The sequence below is a fragment of the Engystomops pustulosus genome, chromosome 5 (genome assembly GCF_040894005.1).
Source record: "Engystomops pustulosus chromosome 5, aEngPut4.maternal, whole genome shotgun sequence".
Classification (NCBI taxonomy): domain Eukaryota; kingdom Metazoa; phylum Chordata; class Amphibia; order Anura; family Leptodactylidae; genus Engystomops; species Engystomops pustulosus.
This window is the reverse complement of record NC_092415.1, coordinates 182,640,128-182,659,534: the sequence shown is the minus strand read 5'-3', so window position 1 is coordinate 182,659,534 and position 19,407 is coordinate 182,640,128. Positions and strand designations below refer to the sequence as shown.

Sequence of the window (19,407 nt, the reverse complement as noted above, 5' to 3'; positions counted from 1 at the left end):
GTCCTGCCAGAGTTCATCCACTTTTGAGACCATCAGGGATTGGCAAGAGTTTATGGATGCCAGGACCTCAGCAAATTTCAAATCCAGCACCGCAGAGGGGTCTAGAGGGTCATCAGGGTTAGTAGGAGAGCCCGGCTGCGGGGGGCTCTGAGAGCCCTTGAACATAGAAGGACAAGAGTCCAGAGATCTTGTAGGTGACTGGGGTTGCGCCCACGAGAACCTCTCCAGCTTTTGAGCGGCATGCGTTTGTATCTGGGCCAGCACCGCTTGCGATGTGGTAGTTGGTTGAGAGTCCAGAGGGTCTAATGAGATGTCAGATGGCGAAGGACCAGGCGCCAGTTTCTGTTTAGCAGTCCTACGTTTATTGCCCATAGCAAGGGGTTGCACAAAGCAGAGGCAAAAACACAACAGAGACAGCAGGTAGGTCAGACGATCAGCCAGATAACTTCAGTGAGATAGATTAGGAGATGGCCCACTTTTATTGAGCAGGTGCGCTTAATCAGGCTTGATGTATGAGTATGCTTGAGGACCCAGAGGTCTCCTGATGCAGTCCTCCAATAGAGAGAAAGAACTATGGAAAATATCGGGTCACATTGACAGATCCCACAGCTGGGTAAATGCGAGTGTAAACGAGAATGCCAGACAGATAGGAGTCACAAACATTAGTATCGGGCTAATCTTGGCAGAGGCAGTCTGGCAATACAGCCAACATGTACTTGCCCATTAACTGGCATCCAGGGACCAAAGGACATTCACAGCTCCACAGGCCAGGAAGGATAGTAAGGAGCAGGCACTGAATTTGCGCCCGGACAGTCCCAACGTCCGTTGGAGAAGCCCGCGACGCAGCAGCGGGGGACCGGAAGTGACCGCGGCCCGCACTTCCGGTCGGCGGCAGCACCACCGGATAGAAGGCCGAAGGCTCAAATTATAGCCGCCGGCCACACAGAGACCTCCAGGCAGCAGGCGAAGAGGCATGCACCGTACAGCAGGCGGGTAGGTGGGAGCCGGGTAGCGTGATGGTACAAGGCGTGATGTCCGCGCGGCAGATGGCAGGATTGCCGGCTTACCGCCGCTCTCCGCTCCCCAATTTTCGTCCAGATGGGGTCCGAGAACTCCACAGTGAGAGACGAGTAGCAGGGGGGCAACTGAGTAGCAGGATGGCTGCCTTTTGTTCAGGATAAGGATCAGGATCCCGGGAGCTCGCCGCCGTGCGTCCTCTCAGCCCGACATCCGGCCCAGTTAACAAGGTATTAAGAAGCTTGACAATATACTGGGAGAGTTTATAAGATACATTTCTGCTGACAGTTTCCTCTTTAATTCATGACCCTTGGTATCAGAGGCAACCACTCGTTGTTAGGGTGAAAATGTTCTTAGCCTAAATCTTCAGCTATCACAGTAGTCACAGGTCCATTGTGGGGGTGGGGTGGGAGCTCCGGTGCCGGCTGCCAGGGGAGCCCCAATAACCGCTTACATTTAGTGAGAATATGTACGGCTGTTGTAACAATTCAGATAGTTGGCCATGTATAGAAAGTTACAGTGTATTTACTGCATAGTCAAATCACCGCTTTCCCAATAACACTGTTTATGTGAACAAATAGTCAATCGGAATAATTCTTTATGTAAAACCATCCTTGACGGCAATCGGACAGAGTCCTTCCAGGCTTTGTATGTTTGTAGCCATTTCATGATTGCTTTAGACAGTTTGATCGCACCAGAGATATCACATGGGGAACATAGTCTGGTTTCTTCCTCCCAGTGATATCCACCAACTTCATGTCACTCTGGCTAAAACCTGATGGATGCCAGTAGTCTAGTCCATTGCCTGTAGCCCATCCATCCCACAATGCAAAGCATCAGATCAAATTATCCAGGTTTCTTTTAGCTTCTAGCTGTTTACATAGAAAGATACATTTTGCTTATGTTAATGTTTCTTTCACCTATCTTATGTGTTTTAGGTACTTTTTTTCCCTTTCTTTGATTATATTTATATATTCAAATTTCATTAAATCTACGAGGGGCATTGGATACTGATCACTACACTGTTTCTCATTATTTATAAACTTTTTAGGCAATATTGGCATATTAAATAATCATTATCCAGAGAGAAAATGCAGTTTCTAGGAGCAGCCTGCATGGTTAATATCAATAGCAATAGTACTATAACACAATGGCAATAGTAAAGTGCTTCATTCTCCCAGGACTTTCCCCTTAAGGCAGTCAGTATATCTTCAAGCTTATGTATATCCTTTGGTTTTACCTTCTGGCATATTCAAAGTTTGTGGAAAGTGGAAAAATACTGCACATTAAGAATTTTTTTTCTAAATAGAAGTGTTAAAGGTAACCTGCAATTCAAATTAACCCAAAATAAATACTTCATTAAAAGCTATGATTAAAGAGCATTGCCCTATCATAAAGGTTGCATATCAGTTTGTAAACTTATATGCAACTCACCTGATGTGAGTCCAATGATAGTAATGGCAGTAATGATAGTTTTGCATATGCAATGATCACTGCACTGCCCTGGCTCTATTTTCCTGATTGACAGGTCTCACTGCTACAAACATACTACCAGTATGAAACAAGTACTTAGGGACTGTCTGCCAATATTCAACTACAAACATATACAGCTTTCTTTACATTCCATTGCAGGGGCTGTAGGAAAGAGAGTAAATTCTACACAATCCCATGCTGTAACTGTGGGAGAAAGAGACAGACAGGGGCTGTGTTTGACTCAGCACTGCTACATCACTAACCAAACCTTTAGAAAGGTGGGGGGTGAGAGAGACATGATTATGTGAAGATAAATCAACCTCATCCCTGATGAATTGTCTTCAAAGAGTCACGTCTCTCTCATTCATTACTGGGTTAGTAGGGTGAGCGTCAGTGAGGAGGTGGGGTATACTGACTGTATTCTGCAGCTCCCGCCTCCATGACTGGAACAGTGGACATTAATAACAGTTCTTTTTAATAGAATATTGGCTCTAATCTAAGGCATCAGTGGAAGGAATTGTGTGTGGTTTGAGGGGGGGGCCTTACTGACAGGTTCTCTTTAAATGTATATTTCTTATCAAAAACCACAATGCTATGTCAATGTAGTCAATGTCATCATCAATTCTTTTAGGCACACTTGCATAGAAAATATAAACAGGGGGGGTTGTTTCTTCTATCTCTTAAATGTCTTGTGTGACACCACTGCTTAGCATCTGTTTACAAAGGGTTAAGGGGCAGATCCAGGCTGCACCCGGGCAGGAGGATTATTCCTCGGTTTCTATTTTCTTCTGCGCACTGCTGTTTATATGATGGAAAAGGTAAAGTTAGTTGATTTTCCACTATAAAATAGTAAAGTTTTAACTGTAACTTTAGTTATTATAAAACTATAAGCCCATGTTGTTCTTTGCTCAGAAATTTTTCAATGACCCGGTTTTATGTTGCCCGGTGCAGTCATGATGCAGTAAAGCCCGGCCTGAATGGTAGCTTCTTCCCGCATGATTAACTTTGCTGGCAGGTGCGAAGAGCGGAGCTGATAATATTGAACCGGACCCAGATTGTTCTGCGAGCAGCTGTGTTATCTTAATGGAGCAGCTAAACTACATTTGTACTAGATGCTGCAGATGCAAATCTTCTCTTTTAATTCTTCCCTTCTTACTGCATGGTTTGTACTGTGTATATTCTGAAGAAATATGGTACATATGCATTTTATTGTAACATTGCTTAAAGGGACTATCCACTTTTTAAGTACTGATGGCCTGTACTCACAATTCGCTATCAATATCTTGGGGGGGGGGGGGGGAGAGATATGGAGCAAGAAGCAGATGGCTCTATTCTTTGTACAGTTTCAATAAAACTAATGAGAGGCCAGTTTGCAATTTTTGCACTTAGCCACTAAGCAGAACATGGGGGGCTCTTGATGTATCTGGCAGGGTAGGGCCTGCTCAGCGTTTATTTCTACGCCAGGCCCTACCTATGAATATTTGAATGAAAATTCCCAGACTGGTGCAAATGCGCTCGTCCATTCCCCGGCCACACCTACCACCCAGTTGGCCATGCCCCTTCACGCTCCCCTGGTGTGGTGGTGGGAAAAAGGGAGAACTATTCTCAAGTGCTTGCAATTATCTAGCATTTACGATTATTTCAGGCCTTCTACACCAATGGCGTGTTGCAGAAACCCTGATAAATACCCCCCATGGAATCAGAAGCAGAAGCTCCATACTGCTAAAGACAACCCCCAACATTCAACAATCGATGGAAAAACCTGAATAAGGGCCATCAATATACAATACTGATTAGGCTACATGCACACAAACATCTTTTTGGGCCATGTGCTAGCCATTGTTTTAATGGTTAGAACATGGTCCCTTGTATTTCGACCTCCAGACTCATGCATTTTGTAGCAGGTCCTATTGCCTTATTCCTTTTCTACTGTCACAATAGCATAACCTCACACACCGATGACACATGGCCTGCATGGACCGCGCATCCTTTGTTTGCAGCCCATTATTGCACAAGGCAGGCAGCCTCTGCTTATGTATACTGCTCTTCTCCCAAAAGATTGTAACAACAATCGGGCATTTGGATTTCCTTTATTCTTGACTGACATACTCCAATTTCACAGTTAGAACACATGCATGCCTGGCTTAACCAAGCATTCATGTGTATAATAGAGCAATAGATGTTTTTGGAAAGCCATGGAAGGTGTATGACTAGTGATGAGTGGAATCCGAACACGGATTGTACTGATCACAGGTGTTATCCTTTACATAATGTCACAGGGAGAGACAAGATTGTTGGCAAAGCGGCAGTGTGCATGTGCCATCGGCAATTGCGCGCCATGGGTGGTTTTGGGTGGATAACATCCGTGATTAGTGCCAGCATGATCAAGGGTGTCATCAGTGGGGAGTGAACCAAACCCAGACTTCTGACTAAACTCCGGCTTCATGTTCTGTAGACCTGAACCCACAATGTTCTTTACGAGTTTGGTTTGGGTCCGCCCATCACTATACATCACCAATAAAGCATATTGCATTTGAACAGGTTCTTGCTGTACCCCAATATTAACATGTCTTGTACAGATTTCTAAAATCTGAACAGCCATAACAGTACCCTAAAATAGCAGTGGACTTATCATACTATGTATTCCCAGAGCGTAACTAGGAAAAGCAGGGCCCCATTGCAGGCTTCTGAATGGGGCCCCCTTCCCACTTAAAAAATGCACATATTTGTATACTCACACATATTTATACACTCATATACTGTACATGCACACATTTACACACTTGTGCACACATACAGGACATATGTATATTACAGTGCCATATACAGCATAGACATACAGTACATACACCATATACACACATACAGCATATATACATCACATAATTGCTGTAAAATGTGCAGTGTGTCAGGTCAGAAGCCGGGCTCTCCTGACGCTGTGGACACCATAGCAGCTACCCCTGTGGGAAAAAATTCTGATCCATCTAAAAACAAGTATAATGCAAATTAAAAAGCAAATCAGCAGCTCATCTAACATAAAACAAGTGTAAAATTGTCAGTGGTCTAGATTAAACATGTTCTGTTAGTTTGTGGCTTTAAACTCCCCTCCTTCTGTTCCCTAATGTGTGTCACTCTACCAAATGAAAGTAGGGGCAGATGGAAGGGAGTGTGAGTACAGGGTGTGAAGACTTGTATATCCTCCCATGATTAAAAAAAAATGGATAAATCAATTAAGTGAATATAAGAAACTGGGCATTGTATGACGTAAATATTGGGCATCTAGTAACTACACAACATCTTATGTACAACTGAGATTTAGAAATAAAGCCTGCGGAGGGGAAAACCGTAAAAAAATATATATTCAAAGCAAAAGAATGTTACTTTTGTGGTGTGAGATTGTATTAATATTGTAATCTAAGAAATCCAAGCCCTCAAAGGAATTTTGCATGAATATGCAACTGGCAGTGCCTGGTGGTCACATCACTAAATTCATCCAATGAGTGGTCTCCTGTGACCGGGGACAACACAGGAAGTGAAGTCAGAGGAGAGGCCAATCATTGGATGTAGCAGGTCCCAAAAGCCCCCTGGAACTTTCAGCCAAGTGCAGGTATCGAAACCAGAAGTATCACGGCCAAGCTTAAAGTATGTGTTCTTTTTTTTTACGGCAGTCAAGTGGACTGTAAAATTTCCCTGGATAATAACAAGATCATACAAAAGCCGACACATTTTGGACAAATTGTAATCGAGTGCCCATGCTTTGATTAAGGGCGCTTGATTTATATTTTGCCCAAAACGCGTCAGATTTTGCATGACAGTGAAACAAACGACCTCTCTGCCCCCTGTGACCTCTGGAGAAGTATCTGGATGTTAATTTAGTCCCAGGCTGCAGTCATAAGCTTTAAGGTGCCTGTAACGAAGTGTTACTGAGAATCCTTGTTCCAATGACAGCACAAACTTTGAAAATCCAATGGTCAAATCTTTGTCTGGAGTTACAATTATAAAATATACCATTCCAACTTGCCTACAAATTCAACCAGGGGCATAGTTAGAAGGGGTAAGGCCCCATAGAAAAATTCTGAATGGAGCCCACCTACTCCTTCAAAAAATATATATATTTGTATACTCACACATTTATACACTGAAATATACATTTATAGACTTACACAGATCTGGTCAAGTAGTTGCTGACCACGTGGGGAAATACACAGCAGAAATTAGAGATGAGAGATCCCCAGTCCCACCTTTTTGCTGCCCCCCCCCCCACATTTCTTATCTGAGCTGTGTACTTTGGAGGATGTGCACTTTTATATTCATATTATGTTTTAAATATGCAGCACTATGACTGCTACCGCTGTAGTTCCACCCCATAATTCAACTTAAGAACAAACTGAAATAACCTATCTTGAACATAACCCGGGGACTGCCTGTCTGAACAAATTGATTCCCTCACCTCTTACTTTGACTCTCATCATTCTCCCGCCTTCCCTTTCAATGTGAAATATCTGCTGAATTCCATGTTGCTAGTAAGACAGACAGAAGCTCGGTAAAGTATCAGATTATATAATATCCCTATTCAGGGGGGTTATTGAGTCACAGCATCTAAATATCTTCCTAGTAGCTTTGAGTCTACACCAACTTTACAGAAAGGCCCATTAGAGAGGACATCTGAGAATATCACGTGACATAATGACCCGGATCAGTGTTACTCCTCATGTACATTTACTGATTCCTGCAAACCTTGTTGAATAAGAGAAAATCTGTAGAGATCTTCATTGAAAGTCTAGACACAGCACAGTACGGTTTTAACGAAGGCGATTTGTAAATTATTTTCGGATTTATTGTAAAAAAAAAAAACCTATGTAAAGTTGTACATAGCCTTTACAATAGCCTCTCATCGACTGACGATGGGCAGGGGTTTGCACTGCGGGGAACTACATAGCCCTCTGCCAAGTACAATGAAATGTCCCCGGTGTCAATCATTATAATTCCATGTGTGTCCATTTCGGAGAAGCTGTTTTCCTGCCGCGTTTTTGTACTAAACCTATCTAATTCAGCAATCTAATAATATGTATTTGTGCCCCATGGCGTGATTTGTTCTTACTGAAGAGGCGTTATTTGTCTCCTCTTCATGGAGGTGGTTATGAGAATTTCACCTATTTCATCTATGGCATTTCTATGATTGACAAATGGGGGGAAAAATATTTACTTAAGGTTTAAGTATATTGAAAACCGGACAAGGGATTTTGTCTCTGTAAACAGTGCTGTAATATCAAGTGTTTGAACAAATGAGAGAGGGAATTCTCGCTCTCTTCTGGCTGTGAAAATTTCCCAGTTTACATTGATTCTGATTAGAAATAAGCTATTGGATTTGTGATTCAGTCATCGGGAGGCAGTTGACTTTTTTTTTAACGTGATGTTGTTGTGCTCATTATCACATGGCAAAGTTTTGTTAGAAAGCAATAAAGCTTCTACAGTGATATTTGGAAAAACATAGAAGAATAATTCATAACAGCGGATTACAGTGGGTGGTCCTGGTCCGTACCCGTTACCTCATTGTGCCGGGAATTTGACTTCCACTTGACTCCTAAACTCAGAATGTGATGATATTAAAGAAAATCTACCACCAAAACCAAGTACACTGACATGCTGGTGTGTGCGCCCACTGGCAGGATCCACTGTTCAGTCAGCTTTGTGTGCCCTTTTGTTTAGGAAAAAAAAGACTTTAAAATTTTGTTAATTCGGCTGATTTGCATAATAAAAAAAAAATAAGGGCAAAAGAAATTAAAGGAAGGGCGGATCCTGCCAGAAAAGGCACACCCCAGCATGTCAGTGTGCTTGGTTTACAATCCTGGTCCTGGTGTTAAATTTAAATCCAATATCTGAATGCAAATGTTTTGTTACAAAAATGCCCATTTTGGCAGCTATATGGTCTCTCTCCGTGAGAGCACCAATGACAGGTGTTTGCATTCAGATCCAGGTTCCCAAACCTACCGGACTCGAATACTGATAGGTTCGCTCATCCCTAGTCAAGCAACAACCAAACCTCTCTGTTCTAATATAGTGTAACTCATTTTTGCTATGGTGATTCTGTAACTTGTATTAACCTCTATAGAAGTTATAATGTATCAATTCTTCATGGTTTCCCAGATCTCTGCTTGCTGTCATGCAACAGGAAGCTTCTATGTTCACTTCCTGTAAATAAACGGTCATGTGATCTCACACAGGTGCATGTCCCGTTATATTACACAGTGTAATCAGAGCTGTGTGATGCCAACGAGCCATACACCTGTGTGACATCACATGACCATGGACCAGTATTTATCTACAGGAATTAAACATAGAAGCTTCCTGTTGCATGGCAGCAAGCAAAGATCTGGGAAACTATAAAGAATTGATACATTAAGTGTACTGTAAAATTTTTAACTTTTCATTACTCAAACAATTTCAATTATTTGCTGTAATGTGCCAAAAGTGGACAAGCCCTTTAAATCATCAAGCAAATAAACACTACTTACATGTCTAATATCATTTATTAGAGAAAGATAAAATATAGACACGCTCCATAATAATTCCTCCTTCAAAAAATAAAAAAATCATTGGCACGCGGAGAACATAGATTATCCGTCTGCCGCCATAATTGTTCGTTTAGCATTTTGAAAAGGTGAGTATTTAACGCTATCCCTTTCTTTCCAAATATTACATTACTTGGAGGAATTGCCGAACAGAGATATGCAAATCTGATAGTCTAGAGTAAATGTTTCATAAAATCAATGACTGTTTAAATTGTGGGACTAAATTGTTTGTATATAAATATTACCTTTTATATTCCATTTGAGTTTTATGTAGATGAACACATTACTTTAATGACCTGTATTTGCAGAGTGAGAGGAGAAGATTCTCTAAAAATTCTCAGCAGCCAGATGGCTGCCTTTTCTAGCATGAGATTAAAAGATGTTTCTAATTCACAGCTCTGCTTCTGAGGCAAATTAATATAGCCAGCTAAATTGCTGGTGTTTATGGAAGAAAATTTAAAGGGACCCCTGTTTTTATTATTTTTTTTATTTTTTTGTAAAGTGCTTTGTGTCGCAGGTTCCATCGGCAGATTGCTCCTCAGGTACAATGCGCCTGTTTAAGCATTTGGTAATTAATGGGAAGTATTCCGTGGTAATTGACTGCTTTGGGAAAGGGAAAATATAATGACTCCTGATTAATCATGAAAAAGAGATTCATTGCGTAGAGGCAAACAATAATTGCCCTAACGATCGAGAAATGCTAATTAATGAACGGGACGATGATGTTAGAAATTAGCTGCAAAATGCCCATTTTCCGGAAAAAAAAATGATGTTTTCCTGCGTCAAGATAAATTCCTTGCCTTTCCTGAAAGAAGGGAAATGGATAAAGACAATAATAGCAGATGATCTTTCAGCCTAGAGGTCAGTCCTTATCTGTGGATAATAGGGGGCATTAACCATACATTAGCATATACAATGGGGCACATTTACTTAGCCGGTCCGGGGTCCACCGATCATGCACTCTGCCGTGATTCAATAAGATTATGCAAGAATCTCACAGCAGCTGGAGAGAGCCCTTGAAAATAATCCCAACATCTATATCATTTTGATGACCTCTTCCTAGCCTGAGATCCATCCTGGTATATCTATCAGTCCTTACTATAAAATCACCAATTAGGCTTCATGGTTGTGACATCAACGAATGGCCCTGAGGCCAGAGCAGCATCCCCCACTTCCCATAAGGCCGAGTCTTTACCAATTGTAGCATACAGATTATTACACACACATACACACTGTTACACAGATACACCTATAATGTAACACAACCTTATGACTACTAAACGCACTACTTGCTATGGTGGATGTGTCAGTCAGACTGTTTAGCAGATGCTATTACTTTCCACTTGTCTCAGGACAGAGGGGAATGGGGAGCACAGAGGACAAAGGAGACAAAGCACATCCTTATATAGCCTTGTATAGAGAGAAGTTGGTGGTGTGCAGGGAAGGCTTATGGATGATAATAGATACTTTCTTAACCTGAGCAGCTGCAGAAGAGGAGGTAGATTGGGTGTGAAAACATGAGAGCAGAAAGTAGACCAGTGGGTGTAGACCAGCAGAGCGTAGACCAATTTGCTCATGAATATTTTAAAGGGGAGCTTTGATTGGTTACCATGGGCAACTGAAAATATTCTGACTTTCAGACACTTGATAAATTTGCCCCACTGTCTTGTATCTCTATGTAGTAATAATAACAAGTCTACAAGTTATTTCCTGTCCACCGTGCCCTAGAGATGAATGTGCGCCACCTTTTTTGGGATCGGTAGAGTTGCCAGTTGTGAGACACACCCACCACACAAAGTTATCACCTATCTCCTGGGTTTGGGCTTTGTGAATTTTAGAATTGTTATGTGATATTTTGTGCTATATTTGATGGATTAGTTAAGGGATAATACTGTGGGCCATAATAAGGCAAATATACACAAGTCCCTGAAATGTTCCCTCTATAGCACATAATACTCTATATATTGTTTCTGATTGTGTCAGCAGGTAACTAAAGTTATGTTACAGATTCTGTGCTTTCTGACCAATGTAATTTGAATTTCTTTCTTCCAGATGGAATATCCTGGGGTTACAGGGTGCACTTCTTAGTCACTTCATCGAGCCTATTTATGTGCACAGCATTATCGTCGGCAGCCTACACCACACAGGCCACCTGTCCAGGGTAATGAGCCACAGAATAGAAGAGATTGGTAAATTGCCAGCTCCGTATCGGCATAATCATCCTCTCCTTAGCGGTAAGCAAATACCTTTCCTGTAGACAAATGACATTGTTACCTTCACTTCTAAACTGTGGTAATTGTGCAAGAAGCCCGCATGAAGGTTAATCAAGGTCAAGCAGCTACAAGCCTTTCCTTCATTATGTATTATTTACTGAAGACCCCACTCATTCTTTGCGTTCCACATCTTGTAGGTTAATGGCTTTTGAATTAAATATATGTACTTCTTTCAAAGCATGTATTTTCAATTAATCCAAAGAATTTGCTGGTCTTCACATTCTGAAATATATGACTTACAGGTGCTGGTAATTCCTATAAGATGCAGTGGTATAGTATTGTAGTTTCTAGTATGGTCCTTAAGGCGGATATTAAGTCCTTAAGCAATGAAACTATCAAGTTGTTACTTTCCTGACTTTCTTAACTAATACATAAACGGAGACTCAATTAAATTTATAATAATGAAATTTATGTAGCCCATAAAAATAATAATCTTTACATTGGAACTTACCTTCAACTTTCATTATCAGCAATTTACTGAAATAGAAATAAATTCATCATAGACATAGGTAAGGGGGGGTGTACCTTAGGAGGGATTCAAGATCTATTGACTTCTGAGAACTTATGAAATGTGTAACAATGTTTTATTAAAGCTATTTTCTATAAGAGTTCTTCTGATTTCAGGAAGGAAATATACACGACGTCCATGTTTTTGAAGGGCGGCACTAAATCCAATACTTTTGCATCAGTGCCTATGGGCATTATATTATTATTAGAACCTGTGACCGATCTGTTAAAATGTAGAGCATGTCCTAGTGAGAACCATTTTTAATAGATCACTAATAGACTCTAGTATAGGAGGCACACAAAACCTATAGAAACTATTTGGGCTAGAATGCACAAAGGCACAACAGCACTCAAAAATGCGGCAGGGCACAAAAAATAAGAAAAATTCATATGCTCAAAATAGCAAGCACTACCAAAAAAGAGGGGGAGCATATAATACTAAAATAGTCAAAGTTTATTGGATACAGTTTAAAAATAGAACATGTAAACAGGGTGGTTACAAGGCATGAAATATGTAGGTGCTGTCAGCAAATACACATATAAAATTGAGTAATAACTAACATTCATAAAGTGCATGGTGCAAGGCCAGAAAATTGATACATGTTGACACAAGTAATATTGCATGTAAATGGCGATGCATACGGATGCACAAAGTGCATACAGAGTAAAGTGACAAGTGTTACCTGATGGCAAGTAGTGATACAGCACAAAGGGTGAGAAGCTGCCCAGCACCTTCCCGACATGTGTTTTGTCCGGAGAGGACTTTGTCAAGGGGACCCTGTTTACATGTTCTATTTTTAAACTGTATCCAATAAACTTTGACTATTTTAGTATTATATGCTCCCCCTCTTTTTTGGTAGTGTCTAGTATAGGAGGATCTGTGCAAAAACCGATGACAGATTGATACAAATCAGTCTACTAGGTAGCTCGACAGACTTTTCATAGATTATCATAATTTCATAATAATTTTCTCATGGTTTAGAGATCTTCTTGTTGATTCGAGTATCTGTAGGGGCATTAGTTGGACAGGCAGGTGCACTAAACATTCTAATAAGTGTTCTTTAAGTTTTTATGCCATAGGGCACACTGTCATGCAAAATAAACAGTAAGGGGTCTTCCAAAAGGGAATCGGGGCGAGGGGGTTCGGGAGGGGATCGGGTAGAGGGGGATTACATGGTAGAAATGGCATTTTCTAAACTAGGATAGACAAGTGTTTGGTCTGCTATTTTTCAAGCTATAACAATTGTTTATAATAAAAGGCAACCAAAAATGGGTAGGTCGCCACTATCTGATATATTCAGTTACTCATTGACACCCTGACTTGTGACTAAGTCTTACCCACATGTAAATGGAAATGTGGTTAGGGCTTATTTAGAGAAAAGTATTTGGCCAGTCCTGCAAAGAAAACTTAAATACAGCACAGAGCTGCCGTCCTTCAGGGATGAACGGGACTCATAGCTCATAGTTAACAATGATTTTTGGAGAACTGCTTCTGTCGCAGTATTGAGTCCATGGAAATTGCGACCACCATATACTCTTTATTTCACAAACAGTGTAGTAGCATCCTCATCTATTTACAGACTTAACATGGCTACATAGATAGCTGCTGATTCATAGTACGTGTCAGGAGTAGGATGAAAAATGGTCCCATCTTATGGCTGCCCATCAGTCTGTGTCCAACTGTCCCCCAAAAAAGAAAGTTGTATGAAAATCTAACCAGAAAATACTCAAATATTCAGCAGTCAGGAAGGTCGGAATTACCCACTTCCACAGGCCTGGACAATTTATGAAATATAGAGAGACTATGGTCAAGTGATGAGTTCCCCGTAGACTGAGACTTTCATGTCAAGGACTCAAGCTGTCACTTATGAAACTGGACAGAAACTGATAGTCTTCTTTATGTAGCCTCAGTCATAAAATAACATATTAGGAGAGATGTAATAGTGAACCCTGTCGGATCATGTGGGGATCTTAGAAAATGTGGCGTATTCCATCAGACGTGATGCATGTAGATGTCTTGTGCCCTGGAAGCTTTGCTTACAAAGAACATGTACAAACATATAGCAACTTTTAGGACCTGCACAAATGAGCACAGAGCCCTTGTCACGACTACAAAATCATGTTGACAAAGAGGAAAAACAGGAAAATTAATAAAAAAAAAAACCTAAAAGCAAAATGATGTACAGCTATTTACATTCAAACTGTTTCATACTAAAACACTAAATTACTCATGTAGTTACACTCCATATTTTTAAGGGGTTCCCCTTACAATATATTGCTATGGTACAAATCCCATTGACAACTTATATCTAGCTAAAGCTAAATTCCAGAAACTACGGGTATTCGGAAGATATCCTGCCTATATATTAACACTATTAAATATGTATGATGACCTAGATCTTTATTTGACGTATATGATATGGCTAATCTGGCAGGGGTGAGATTCCAAGTACTCTTTGTGTATGTTCCCTATATGGTTAACACATTATGGTGTCCATAAATTAGTAAATTTTTTCAAAAATATAAAAAATCCAGCACATTGCTGTACCATGAGAGGTTAGGGTCAGAAGGTAAGAATTCTCCTTATGGAGTGGATGCCAATTAAGGCTGCTGTATAGGTGTGTGGAGACCTAAAGCCATAGATACTCCATTAGGGAATTCTGGGAAGTATGCAAATACGTTTTCCAAGGTGTTAAATGGAAAACGATACCTTTTTCTACCTTGAAAGGCAGCCCCCTTAACACCAAGTATGACCTACAAGAAGTCTAATAACATGAGGTGGGATTAAGCCAAACCAGTATATCTATTCCAGAAGGTACTGTAGACAGCACTGTTTCGACCTTGTTGGGTACTTCCCAGAATTCCCTAGTGGAGCATCTATGGCTTTAAGTCTCCATACGCCTATAAGGTTGCCATAATTAGCAATCTCTCCATAAGGAAAACTCTTACCTTCTAGCCCTAGTCAATAGCCTCTCACTCAGCCAAACCAGTTCCCTACACTGTACTGAGGAGACCCAACCAGGTTGAAACAGTGCTGTCTACAGTTGGGAGTCTGTTCCTTCTGGAATAGATATACTGGTTTGGCTTAATCAACATCATGTTTTTAGACTTCTTGTAGGTCATACTTGATGTTAAGGTAGCAAAAGGAGGCATTGTTTTCAGTTTAAAAACATAGTTCATACTTCCCATGAGAGGTTGGGGAAAAAATGCTGTCCAAAGGACTGAAAAAGACAATCACAGTTCAGGAATGCCTGATTAGACAAAGGATGTAATTCTAGCAAAATAGGATCCAGTAATATTTATTAGAACTTTAAAAACAAAAGAAACAAAACCACATGGAGTGGTAGCCTCTCTGCCTACCTATTTTGGACAGCAGTGTTATCACTCATGGCACATATTGCTGTGATGGGTCAGAGGTGTCCCCCTGGCCAATCACAGCCATGGTTAACTGATCAGGCATCAATTTGCTGAATTAGCTGTTCTGCTGATTTACTTATCTGGGTCTCACCAGATGCGACCAAACCCCAAATTCTAGCAACCTCAGATTCCATAAAATTCCAAAAGTTTATTAGAGCATCAAAAACAATACATGGAGTAGTAGCCCCTCTGCATAACCATTTTGGACAGAAGTGTTATTACTCATGGCTAGAGATGAGCGGACTCAAACTTTCTGTTCAGATTTGGGGTTCTGGTGTGTCCTGCATGACCCGGACATATTGCCTGATTGGCGGCCGAACAACCAATTCAGCAGATTGACGCCCTTGGCAAACTATCCATGGCTGTGATTGGTCATAGAGCCCCTCTGAAGGCCATATTATTATTTTCTATATTCCCTGTCCTTCTTTATGCAGAAGATAGTTCTTAAGAACATTGGCTGTATGATTGGGGTGTTTGAACCTGCTGCAAAGTATTTTTACTTTGTAGCATTACCTAAACCTTTTGCAAGGTGCTATCTTTGTAGTAGAAGGATTTTGCTTTATTTTAATAAATGTAAATGTATTTTCTCTCCTCTTAATGTTATGGCAACAAAAATCCAGAGGGTTCTAATGACCCCTCCAAAAAGCAAACACTAAAAACATTCAGATTATAAGATGCCACTACTATAGGTATATGGGTCATAAAGCTCCATGAAATAGCACGGCCAATATACTTTGGTAATACTTCTTAATGTTATGATATATTGGACTCAAGTAAAACTATATATAAAACTATATACAGGCGGTCCCCTACTTAAGAACACTCGACTTACATACGACCCATAGTTACAAACGGACCTCTGGATATTAGTAATTTATTGTACTTTAGTCCTAGGCTACAATAATCAGCTGGAACAGTTATCAAATGTGTCTGTAATGAAGCTTTATTATTAATCCTGGTTCTTATGACAACCCAACATTTTTAAAATCCAATTGTCACAGAGACCAAAAAAGTTATGGCTGGGATTACAATGATAAAATATATAGTTCCGACTTACATACAAACTCAACTTAAGAACAAACCTACAGACCCTATCTTGTATGTAACCCGGGGACTGCCTGTATAATGAACCAAAATAGATGATTTCTTTGAAATGTTCATTTTGGAATACATATGCATTATTGCCGCTGTTATTGTACAGGATACGTATAAGTTAGCATTAGAGGTAAGTATTCTCGTACTATGAAATTATGAGTATTTATAGCTACTTCTAGAGCCATTATGGCCATAATTACTGCATTTTTACTTAGCTTAAGCCAATTAACCCCCTGGCGCTTTCTTCAACTAATGTGGAGAAAGTATAGTCACATCCACAGATAAGTGACTAAGATACAGTCTGATCATTCAGATGCATCCTGTGCATTATTTCGCGTTGTATACTGTGATATTATACACGCACACATTAGTATTTTTAGTTAAAATCCCCATTTTCATATATTTATACATTCCTAATCAGGGTTAGGTTTACATGAGAAAGATTTCTGAGCTATAGGCTTCTGTACACCTTGGGCCATGTTTAGTGATGAGTGGGGATGACTGAACCCCCAATATTTAACATCCCCAACTCACAGAATCGTGACTTCATTGGGGGCGACATCCTCCAGGAAAAATAGCTGGGAGCATTTAAAGAACTTGTGTTGGGGGGGGGGGGGTAACCGAACCACAACTCAAACTCAATCTTCTAAACTTTGGGGGCCTAAACCCAAGGATGTATTAAGACTGCCATGGGCCCTGGGCTGTAAAAAATAATTCATCCCAAACAAGTCTGTAATTCACTTTGTACATATGGGACTAGAATTATCAAGTAATCAAGGAATGAAGGAATGGGGGATGCGGCTGTTCTGCATGCTACTTTTTTTCGGTTTCAGGACCTTCAAAGGTCTTGAAATGGCTCTTTTGTGCATGTCTATTGAGAGCAGGAACAGATTTACAAGTATTTCATGGGTGAAGGTCCTTTTCAGTATGAAACTGATGCCATGGGCATTGGGCTACTGCCCAAACTGCCTATACTATAATCCACTATTGCCCGAACCAGATAAATTTTCACCCTGGATTTTGACTGAATTTGGAGTGCTGCTTGAATTTCCATTATAATAGATAGATAGATAGATAGATAGATAGATAGATTGATATGAGATAGATAGATATGAGATAGATAGATAGATAGATAGATAGATAGATAGATAGATAGAGGGCCGGCGCTATGGGTAGGCAAAGGTGGCAATTGCCCAGGGCCCCCAGGGAGAAAGAGGAGAATCTCTTTTTTCAAATGAATCTTGAATTGTGTTTCTAGGTGCTATGGATCCAGAGATATTCAGGTTTAAAGTGAGAATATCTAGAACAGATCATACAGACATGAGATACTCTGCATACACTAGTACAGATAATACAGTCATTAGATACTCTGCAGACAGGAGCTACAGACTCTATTTACACTTCATCACCTTCTATTTACAAAACATTCTGCAATATCCTGAGCTCAAAGCAAGAGAGAAGAGAACGTTACAGAATGTTGCACATAGTACTGACAAGTGTCCCCCATGTCATTCTGCACAGTATCACCAGTGTTTCTGAGGGGGATACTGTGCAGAATTACAGGGGTGCAGCAGGAGACCAGCACTGGGGGATCCCCTCCAGGTGAAGCCCCTGCTGAGGAGGTCACTGGGTGCTGGGTGTCACACACCTGGGTGCTGCTGTGAGTGTTATCTTCATTCTGGGCTGTGGGAGAAGCAGAGAGGAGCTTGTAGCAGGATGACATGTAAGTGCCTGAATCTAACATTGCGCCTAAACTGTGTTAAAGTAAAGTGATTAATAAGAGGCAGGAAATTACCTTATCACAGATGGTTGTAGCTTGTGATAATTCTGGAAAACAGTGCACCAGAATTTAGGCGCAACTACTACACCTAGGCGCACAAAAGTGATAAATGTGACCCATTCTCTCTTATTCCCTTTTATTTTGTGATAGTTATTTTTTGTTGGGAAAATTGACTGATACGATGAACATTCAATCCTACACTACACCACGACCAGAACATGTCCATAAAGTTATATGTAACACCAAAAACACACACATGTCCTGGAATAAAGTTTTTATTTCCCATCATCCTCCATTACTTACACCTCTGTTATGACGTTCTCACTCTCATTCTTATGAAGCGCGGAGGGTTCTGTTATTGTGCAGCTAATACATTGGCCACATCTAAACGTGACTTTTATTATCTCATTAGAGGGGTTTATGGATATATAGTTATTTATTTGGGTTACCATTGTGTAAGGAACAGACAATGATACATCTGTGTGAATTTTCTGCAGTTCCCTTTGCTGCATATTTTGGTGAATACAGTATATTGGTGTGGGGTATGTATGCTCTCCTCACATCTTACTGTTTTAGGAAAGTAGATTTTCTTTATATAAGTATCTGGATTTGTACATATTTTAGAGGAAATTTTGAATGTTAATTGCCAAATGCATCGCCTGGTTGTCTGCTTTCAAAATTCTATAGGTTTTATGGCGCCTTTACTTTTTATTCTGTTTTATTGATATATTTTGCAGGTTGTGACTGTCTAAAATGTCTAGCTAAAAAGCAGATATCTAGTTATTACAGTTTTAGTGATATTATGTGGATTTATTTATGTGAACATATCAATAGGGCACATTTGTGAACTCTACAAATGTCCATGTATTACATTTAGGAGATGTGAAGGTAAACATTTTCTGTTTGGATCAAATTTTTTGCCATCAAGGTCAAATTTTAAGTATTTTTAATAGAATGTTTCAATTTGAATCAAAATTGCATGAAGGCGCCTATGTCTATAAAATCTTTGATGCAATTTTGAAAATGGGGCAAGTGTCTGCTTTCAGAAAATATTGGTCCCCCTCCCCAATGGGCCTCACAGTCTAATCAACCTACCAGTAATTTTTTGGAGTGTAGGAGGAAACCGGAGGACCCGGAGGAAACCCACGCAGACACAGAGAGAGCATACAAAATCTTTGCAGATGTTGACCAGCGCTGCAAAGCTGTAGTGCTAATCACGGAGCCACCATGCTGCCCATAAATCTCCCTATCATTTATCTATCTCCTATAAAAT

The 19,407-nt window shown here is 40.3% G+C and overlaps 1 protein-coding gene across 1 annotated transcript in view; it reads left to right on the top strand.

The window, feature by feature from the left end:
* Positions 1-19,407, top strand: part of ADARB2 (adenosine deaminase RNA specific B2 (inactive)) — a 463,608-nt gene that overhangs the window by 422,078 nt on the left and 22,123 nt on the right. The window contains exon 10 of the mRNA XM_072153999.1: positions 11,115-11,296. Coding sequence (XP_072010100.1) covers positions 11,115-11,296 — 182 coding nt within the window. The remainder of the gene's footprint in view (positions 1-11,114; positions 11,297-19,407) is intronic.